This window comes from Leucopleurus acutus, assembly GCF_964270905.1.
Source record: "Leucopleurus acutus genome assembly, chromosome: 13".
Lineage (NCBI taxonomy): Eukaryota > Metazoa > Chordata > Mammalia > Artiodactyla > Delphinidae > Leucopleurus > Leucopleurus acutus.
The window spans coordinates 82,130,616-82,139,856 of NC_139155.1; the positions used below are offsets into that span (position 1 = coordinate 82,130,616).

The window sequence follows — 9,241 nt, forward strand, 5'->3', positions numbered from 1 at the left end:
GGACCTAGAGCCTCACTCCAGAAAAACACTGGCCCCATTTAAAAAGCTCTGTGAAAATCCCAACTGAGAAAACCTAAAAATTGCAAAATTGGGTCAGATCCAGCAACTCGAAGGAGATGATTCTTTGCTTTATCAAGTCCTACAGGGTTTCTCAAAATAGCAGTGTGTCCTGGTGCATTGAAAACATGATTTGATTCACTCACACTTGATTTATACACAGTTTTTCAGAAGCAGGGCCATCAAGTCAGCAAACTTTGCCTAGATCCAGAAAGGTAAAGAACTTTCTGCCTAGAGGGGACCAGCCCTTCTATATTGTTTGTGTGACATTTTATCAACAAAAATGTCTCCAGAAAAACACTCTTGGGTACAGTTTTGCACAAGGGAAAGGAAGGGTGTGGCTCACAAAGAAAGGGCATGAGATTGTCTCAATTTGCAAGAAGAGAAAATGAAAGTAGAATTCTCAAAAGGGAGAAACTGAAGTGGGGTTGAGAACAAAAAAGAACAGATGGGGGGTTGGAGGGACAAAAGGGCACGCTGGCAGCCCTTGGGAGCTGGAAAGCTTTTCGAAACCATAAAAGCCAAGCTGCTATCCGTTTTTGTCTCTAACAGTGGGTCATTAAAACCTCCAGCTATTTCCCAGGTGGTGGGATGACCTACTGCCCTTTCATTAAAGTCCTGGATAATCTGAACAGCCTTCTGATGGAGGTGACACCTCCACCTCTGCCTCCCCAGGTCTCTTGAATTTCAACTTAATGGGTTTTCACTGTGTCCGAAAAATGAAAAGGCTGCTTTTGAGGCTGGAATGGAAAACCAATGCTCAATCAATTTGAACTGTTCCTCTGCTCTCCCTCAGCTCAGCAGGGCGGCTCATCCAGCTTTGCTATTAGGCCTCAGGGCTGTCAGTTGCTTCCAGACCCTGATTTCTAGACTGAAACTTAGAAGAGTGGAAAGGTTTGCCCCCAGGCACTTGGCCAGCTGGATTACTATGATTAAGTAGTTCTGTTCTCAAGGGCTTTACATTTGCCTTCTCTCCTTTTTCTCTGCAGGGGAACTCTTTTTTTGTGATGACAAACTTTCTCAAGATAGAAGGCCAAGAGCAAGGGTTGTGTCCTGAGGTAAGATGTGATGGGTGACAAGAGTTCCTGGAAGAGACACAGGTCAGAGGAAATGGAAACTGACACCAGGCGTGTTTTGGAGCCTGCGAATATTTACTGAGCCTCTGCTTGCTACAAAGCAGGGGTGTAGATCTGGGCTGGGTGGAAAGGGCGAGAAGATGTTGTAGTTCTCCCTCTGTAACCACCAGATCTTGATCTGTCCCCCTGGGTCTCCAGCTCCAGCACTAGGAGCCTGTGCAGCTCAAGGCCCCCTTTCTCCATCGCTCACTCCCTGTGCAGCTCATGACAACAGGGATCCTTGGCCTTTGCACAGCACCTCATGTTTCAGTGGAGCCTCACTTGAACTTTAGGGGGGTAACAGCATTCCCAGCCCCATTTTACAGGTCAGCACAAAGATCAGAGAGGTTCAGTGACCTCCCCAATGTCACACAGCTTGCTGGAGGCAGAGCCAAGCTTAGAATCCAGTTGTCCTCATTCACAGCTTCTGCCACGGTCCACTGTGAACTGCCTGCAGGGCCAGCCTGGGAATCAAGTTTGATTTTTCATCTCACTTCTTAGAGTTTTAGGCTCTATATCAGGTAGGAATGCTCCCATGTCTCTTGCCGTCACCACTACCACCCATGCAGTCTTTCCCAGACTGCATGGGTGGTAGTGGTGATGGCGGGAGACATGGCTAGTGGGTAGTGGTGAAGGCGGGAGTGGGTAGTGGTGAAGGAGGGAGACATGGGAGCATTGCCCTCTCCGTACTCTCCACCTTCCCCTACTTTTTCTGGAAAACTTTCTTCCCTATCAAAACATACTGGTCCTATTCTGTCCCATCCCAGTCCTGCTCTCTGCTCTGTAAAGTGATAACTAGCTATTCTGGTAAGTTTGTCTATAGCAAAATTTGTCTAGGCAACACACTCCTGCTGTTCCCCTCTCGAGTAACTCACCTGCGCTTTACCAGGGACCGTCCCAACTGAGGGGCACAACGCTGTGGCAATATTGAGCAGGTCCCCAGCCTGTGGGGAAGACCAGCCTTGCCTGTGGGTCTTGCTCGTCAGCCTACTCTGGTGACAAGGCCTAGATTTCTGAGTGTCTGAGAGATCAGGGTGGATAAGCTCTATCTCATTACAGTCTTTGGCGTCATTTCTACCTAAACTTGGAAACAAGCTAACATTCCCTTGGTGTCTATCTCAATGACGTTCCCCTAAAAGTAGACCTCTCTCTGTTTATCTTGCCCCCATCTCCCCTTAAATGTTCCTGCTACTCTAACGAAGTAGCAGGCATCAGTCCAACTAAACACTCCCTCCCACCTCCCTTCCCAGCAGCATCCAAAATTGTGTCCAGTTTGGGGCCAGTTTGGGGCCAGTTTTGCTTCCCATACTCTGGAATTGCTACTTACCCTCCACCCCTGTGGTACTTTGCACAGATGCTTTCCTTTTCGTTTCTTTTTTTGGCTTGCTGCGGCTTGTGGGATTTTTGTTCCCCGACCAGGGGTTGAACCCGTGCCCTCAGCAGTGAGAGCTCGGAGTCCTAACCACTTGACCACCAGGGAAGTCCCCCACAGCACTTTTCAAGTTACTGAGACTGGTAAGGAAGACAGTTAGGGTAGCCCAGAGCCTGGATTTAGGAGCTAGACTGTAAATGGTTTAATACTTGACGTATTAGCTTTGTGACTTTGGGCAGGTAGCTTCACCACTCTGTGCCTTGATATGTTCATTTGCAAAATGGGGCTAATTACAAAACCTAGCTCTTAGGATTTTTGAAACAAATGAGCGAATCTCTGTGACAGGCTGGAAACAAGGCATAATACATTGTAAGCACTGGATAAATGCGAGCTGTGACGGTTCGAATGACAAGTTACTCTTTCTCAGACAGGATGTCACTCAGACTGACTGGAACTCAAACAGCAGCCCAGAGAACGCTATGTAACTCTTGGGATTTTAACCTGTGACCCAAGCTGGTTTGGGTTGCTCTAATGGGATATTCGCCTCCTCTCTTTGCATACTGACACCCACCCTAACTCTGATCAAGAGGTGGAAGTCAAGGACAGGGCTTGACTCAGTAAATATGGCCAAACCCCAGCGGTACACCAAAATGAAGAGACATTGGTTATAATTATCTATTGCTGCATAACAAACTACCCTGAACCTGGTGGACTTAAAGCAACAAGCATTTTACGAGCTTTCATAGTTCAGTGGTTGACTGACCTTAGCTGGGCAGTTCTGCTGATCTTGGGATCTGTATGGGATCTCTCACGGCGCTGCAGTCGGATAGTGGCTGGGGCTAGCACCATTCGGAGGCTCAGCTGGGGTACCGGGATGGCTGGCCTTCTCTTCCTCTCCGGGGACTCTCAAGGCTTCTCCTCCTTTCAGAGTCTCTCCGCATAGTCTTTCTAAACTGCCTCATAGCAGCTCAGGTTCCCCCAAACCAAAAGAAGCTTCCAGGCCTCCCAGGCTCAGTACTAGAGCTGACACAGCATTACTTCCACTGTCTTCTGTTGGTTATTTGGTCAGAGCCAGCCCAGCTTCAAAGGGAAGGGGAAACCCTCTACCTCCCAATGGCAAGAGCAACAAAGAATTTGTGGCCATCGTCAACGCATGTGACAACCACAAAAAGAGATGATTAAAACGTCTTTTTAAAAAATATATTTATTTATTTATTATTTATTTATTTGGTTGCACTGGGTCTTAGCTGCGGCTCGCCAGCTCCTTAGTTGCGGCATGCGAACTCTTAGTTGCAGCATGCATGTGGGATCTAGTTCCTTGACCAGGGATCAAACCCGGGCCCCCTGCACTGAGAGTGCGGAGTCTTATCCACTGCGCCACCAGGGAAGTCCCACGTCTTTATTTTCTTTTAATTTTGGAATTTCTTTTGGAGAGTAAAATAGAGTCAGTTTATCTTCTTTCCTGAGATTTCTTTCCAGTCAATAATCAAAATAACATAGCTTCCCATGAGCCACAGTAAATGATCATTTGTTCATTCATTCATTCATTCCACATTCATCAAGACCCACTATGTATCAGGCACTCAAACTACAAAGATATGACCCAGGCCTTGTATTCAAATGGTTCATAGTGTAGTTGGAGGTCACAAGGGCAGCAAACCAAGGACATGCTGGGTAACAGGAAGAAAGCAACTTGGGAAGAAAAGAGAACATGAAAGAGATTGAAAACTACAGGAAACGTTCACTGAGCAAGAGCCATGTGCTAAACCCTTTCTCATCATAATTCATTTAATTTTCACAACAACCATATAAGACAAATCTGTTCATTCCCCTTTTACAGGGAAGGAAACTGAGGCTCAGCGAGGCAAAGTTCCTTGGCTGAGGCCACTCAGCTAGAAAAGGGTGCAGCTATTGCCGAACCTGGTTGTACCTGGGTCCAAGCCTGGGGACTCCCCTGAAGCTCTGTAAAATTGCACAGAAGAGGCTATTTTCACAGAGGTTCTGGTTTCCCCAAGACGGGCCGGTAAACCTGGTCCCTGAAAAATGGGAAGCCGAGTATGCATAAACCAAGTCATCTCATTTTTCTTCTCCTCATTCTGTCCTCAGCTCTTATTGAAAGCTGATTGACCTCATTTTCTTAGGCCAGGAGAGAGTGCTGGCTGGAGTCCTTTATTTCCACATTTCCTGCTGAGACTTTGTGCCTGTCCGCTTCACTTGTTTCTGGAGCCACAGGGCTGCTTGAACCAGGCCCCCTGCTCTCCAACACAAGGGCTGTCCCCGAAAGTGGCCCCTGGCATACGCTTCTTAGAATTTCATTAATTTTTATTTTTTATTGAGATGTAATTCACATACCACAAAATTCACCATTTTAAAGTGTACCATTTAGTGGTTTTTAGTATATTCACCGAGCTGTGCAGCCATTATCACTATCAGTTTCCAGAACATTTTCATTATTCCAAAATGAAACCTCATATCCATTAGCAGTCACTCCCATTCCCACTTCCCTCAGCCCCTGAGACCACTGATCACCCTTTTGTCCATGGATTTGCCTGTTCTGAACATTTCATATACACAGAATCATACAATATGTGGTCTTTCGTATCTGGCTTCTTTCACCTAGCATCCATCATGTTTCAAGTTTCATCTACATTGTAGCAGGTACCAGTACTTCATTCATTCCTATCTGTGGCCAGCCAGATAACATTCCACTGGATGAATGTCCTGGATTTTAGTTGTCCATTCATCTACTGGTGGATATTTGGGCTGCTCCGTTTTCTTGGCATTATGTGCAAGCTTTTGTGTGGACATAGACATCTGCCCTTCTGTATCGCAGGGACACACGATGCTTATTCCTCACTACCTTGTCCTTCTCTCTGCAGTACCCCACCCGCGGGACGCTCTGTTCCTCTGACCGGGGCTGTAAAAAGGGATGGATGGGTCCAAAGAGCAAAGGTATGTTCTATTTCTTTTCCTGAGATCCCGTGGGTGGATGGTCTGGAATCTTGGTGACATTCGAGATGCCCAGATTTTTAGCCTCTGGCTCTCAGCTGCCTTCGTCCACCCTCCCCAGGCCATGGATGAGCCTGTACCTGCCCCATGCCTCGACTCTGAACCCAGAGGACCAGCTGCTGACTATGAATGTGACTCTAACTCCCAGTGAGAGCAGCTCCTGAAAACCTCGCAGAATTAGCCCTTTCAGGGTTCTCATTGATAGAAAAACTGAATGGCCTATAGCATCATCTGAGTGTTCTAAGTGTTTCCTCTTGAATTTCCCCAAAGGTTGAAAAGGATGAATGTGTACCCCCAGGGCACCTGGGGACAATATTAACCTTCAGAATTTCCAAAGCTCTTGTTTTAACTTAAGGCACATAATAAAAAAATTACCACAAAAAAGAAAAAGTAAAAACCATCATTGTTTATCATACACCTGTACACAAAAAAGCATATGAATATTCAATTCCATCCCATAATACATATGCATTTGAGTTGGTGGAGAGGTCATTAATATTATTTACTATTTAATTTTCCCCTCAAAAATTTGTTAATGACACCGATACTCCAGGAAGATGCGCCATGCTTACTCCATGGCTCTGTACATCCTGGTACATGCTGTATGCACCTAGAGGGACTCAGATGCCTGTTTAGAAGCCAAGTTCTAGTCCATTTACACGAGGCAAAAGAATATACCCTGTTCAGCTCCCCCCCTCAGCCATCTTTTCTTGCAAAGAAACCAAAAAAATCGAATGGCATCCATGGTCTTTCTGTGTTCTCTTTGATCCTTTTTTGAAAAGCTTACTGTTCTATGTGTTGCTTGCTTGTTTTTTCTTATGTAAGTTTGTGGTTTGGATGGGTTTCATGGAAACTGAAACTGCTTGGGTTGAAAAATATAGTCTCTTGCTTGAGTTGAGTGGAGTTTCCTCCCCCCCCCCCCCCCCACCGCCCGTTCTTTCATACCTGTGCTTCTACGACCCCTTGACCCCCACAGGAATCCAGACCGGCAGGTGTATAGAGTATAAAGGGAAGCAGAAGACCTGTGAAGTCTCCGCCTGGTGTCCCGTGGAGGCAGTGGAAAAGGCCCCAGAGTGAGTTGTAGGGAGGGGACAGACACGGTGGCCCTCAGCTTTGAGCAGATGAGGTTCTGCCAGGCACTGTTCTGACTTCCCTTCTCAGCACCGTCCCCCCAAGTCCCAGGGCTTACTGGCGTGGTGGCTCCTGTGCCAGGCACACTAGTGGTCTCTGGGAGGCCCCTGATAGTTGTTAAAATACTGAAATCATTCCATACCAACTGGTAAATAGCTAATACCTTCAGCACCCTTGGGTGCCCCTGTCCCTTGGCTGTCCCAGTACCTTCCAGGGCACCCCCAGGTACCTCCTCCAGTGCTACAGCAGGATCCTTTCAGACTGCCAGTGTCTGTACTGAGTGATTAAGGAAGAGAAGGTGGGAGGGAGGGAGGGGAAAAAGGAAAAAGGAAGGAAGAGGAAGGGAAGGGAGAAGAAAAGGAAGGAAAAGGAATGGAAGGGGAGGGCAGTTTTCTTAAGTTAAATGTTCATAGTGACATACAGATTTGGTGGTCCCCTGTATTGACTCTTCTCTTTAACACAAAAGGTCAGGCCCAGAGGGCAGAACTTGATGTTAAATCTCAGAAACCACTGGGAGGGCTGCATTTCAGCAGAGAATAAGGAGAGCTGGATTCAAATCCTGGCTTTAACACATCCTTGCTGTGTGACCTTGAACAAGTGGCTTAACCTCTTTGAGCTTCAGTTTCCTTGTCTTTAAAATGAGGGTAATAGGACTTCCCTGGTGGTCCAGTGGTTAAGACTCCGAGCTTCCAACACAGGGGGGCACGGGTTCAATCCCTGGTTAGGGAACTAAGATCCCACGTGCCACTCGGCGGGGCCAAAAAATTAAAAAATAAAATGAGGATAATAATTGCACCTACTTCACTGGGTTGTTGTGAGAATTAAATGAGATAATACTTGTACAGTGATTGCAAAGTGAGCCCTGTGCTTGGCACACAGTAAATGCCCAATAACACACACACAGATGATCTGCCCCTAGACATGTGGTGGTTCTAGACCAGCACTGTCCAATGGAACTTTCCGCAATGATGGAAAGGCTCTGTACCTGCACCATCCAATATGGTAGCCACTAGCTACATGTGGCTATTAAGCACCTGAAATGTGGTTACCACAACTGAACTGAATTTTTACTTTACTTTAACTTAAATAGTCACACATGCCACAAATGCCTAGGAGATGTTGGACTATATTGGACAGTGCAGCTCAAGACAAATGTGACTCAGGGCCACACTATCAGCATCTCTGGGGCAAAGAGAAGACTTCCCCAAACTGACTTCTTAGAAGGTTCAGGCAAAAGTTTCCTAGGTCAGGATGGGAAGCACTAGGCAGTATCAGCCAGTCCAGCCCTCAATTGTTAATGGCACAACCCTGGTTCATTTGTAGGTCAGGGAAGTTTCTTTGTCACCGAATGAATGTTCAGGACCTGGGTGGGACATCAGCCTACATTCAAGGAGTCCCTAGTTCAAGGCAAGAGGCTTCTCGATTGCCTGTGGTTTTCAGTCCTGGCTCTGCCACCATTCATTCATCAGATAAATACTGTGTATCTGTAATGTTCTGGGCCCTGGGCTGCAATTTTACATGACCCTGGGCAAGTAACTCCTGGAACTTTAGTTTCTTAGATGTTATACGAATGGATTACTAAGATGATTCATTTAATTGTTCGTCCAACACATCCATTACCATGTAGTAGGTGTTAGATATTTATTTTACATGTAACCATACACAAGGGAGGCAGTGCTAAATTTTTTGTAAAATACAAGAAGACCCAGATATGCAGCAGGTCCCAAGGCTCTTACAATCTAATATTGGGTTGGCCAAAATGTTTGTTTGGGTATTTCGTAACATCGTACAGAAAAACCCGAACGAACTTTTTGGCCAAACCGATAGAAGAGCTAAGACACATGTACAGAGGGCTGTAATTCATAATAGAAAATTATAAGTGTCATGAAAGAGGAGTAAAGGGGATCCTGTAGTCCTTTGATTCTTAGAGTATTGCCCAGGAAGTGTGGGGTTTAGAATGTTCTAAAGGCAAAGGGTCTGGCATATAGCAGGAATCTGTCGTAAATCAGATTTTTTGTGTGTGCAAGGGACAAATATAACTTTAACTGGGGGGCTTCCCTGGTGGCGCAGTGGTTAAGAATCCGTCTGCCAATGCAGGGGACATGGGTTCGAGCCCTGGTCCGGGAAGAACCCTCATGCCGTGGAGCAACTAAGCCCATGTGCCACAACTACTGAGCCTGAGCTCTAGAGCACGCGAGCCACAACTACTGAGCCTGAGCTCTAAAGCCCACGAGCCACAGCTACTGAAGCCCACATGCCTAGAGCCTCTGCTCCTCAACAAGATAAGTCACCGCAGTGGGAAGCCCACGCACCTTAACAACAAGTAGCCCCTGCTCATCGCAACTAGAGAAAGCCCGCGCACAGCAACGAAGACCCAATGCAGCCAAAAATAAATAAATTTTTAAAAAAGCTTAAGTATAAAAAAAAAAACAACTTTAACGGGCTTCAGATAAAAAGGACTGTTAATTTTTGGCTTGTGTTTTTGACTCATGTAAATGAGAAGTCCAGAAATACTAGCTTCGGGCATGGCTTGATCGAGGCTTTCAAATGATGTCTT

General features: G+C 46.3%; 1 protein-coding gene across 1 annotated transcript in view; it reads left to right on the forward strand.

Annotated features, from left to right (window-relative positions):
• The window catches only part of P2RX7 (purinergic receptor P2X 7), a gene marked incomplete at its 3' end in the record, with an annotated part of 51,886 nt that overhangs the window by 21,160 nt on the left and 21,485 nt on the right, over positions 1-9,241 (forward strand). The window contains exons 3-5 of the mRNA XM_082852879.1: positions 1,047-1,115; positions 5,424-5,496; positions 6,530-6,626. Of these exons, the coding sequence (XP_082709005.1) occupies positions 1,047-1,115; positions 5,424-5,496; positions 6,530-6,626 (239 nt within the window). The remainder of the gene's footprint in view (positions 1-1,046; positions 1,116-5,423; positions 5,497-6,529; positions 6,627-9,241) is intronic.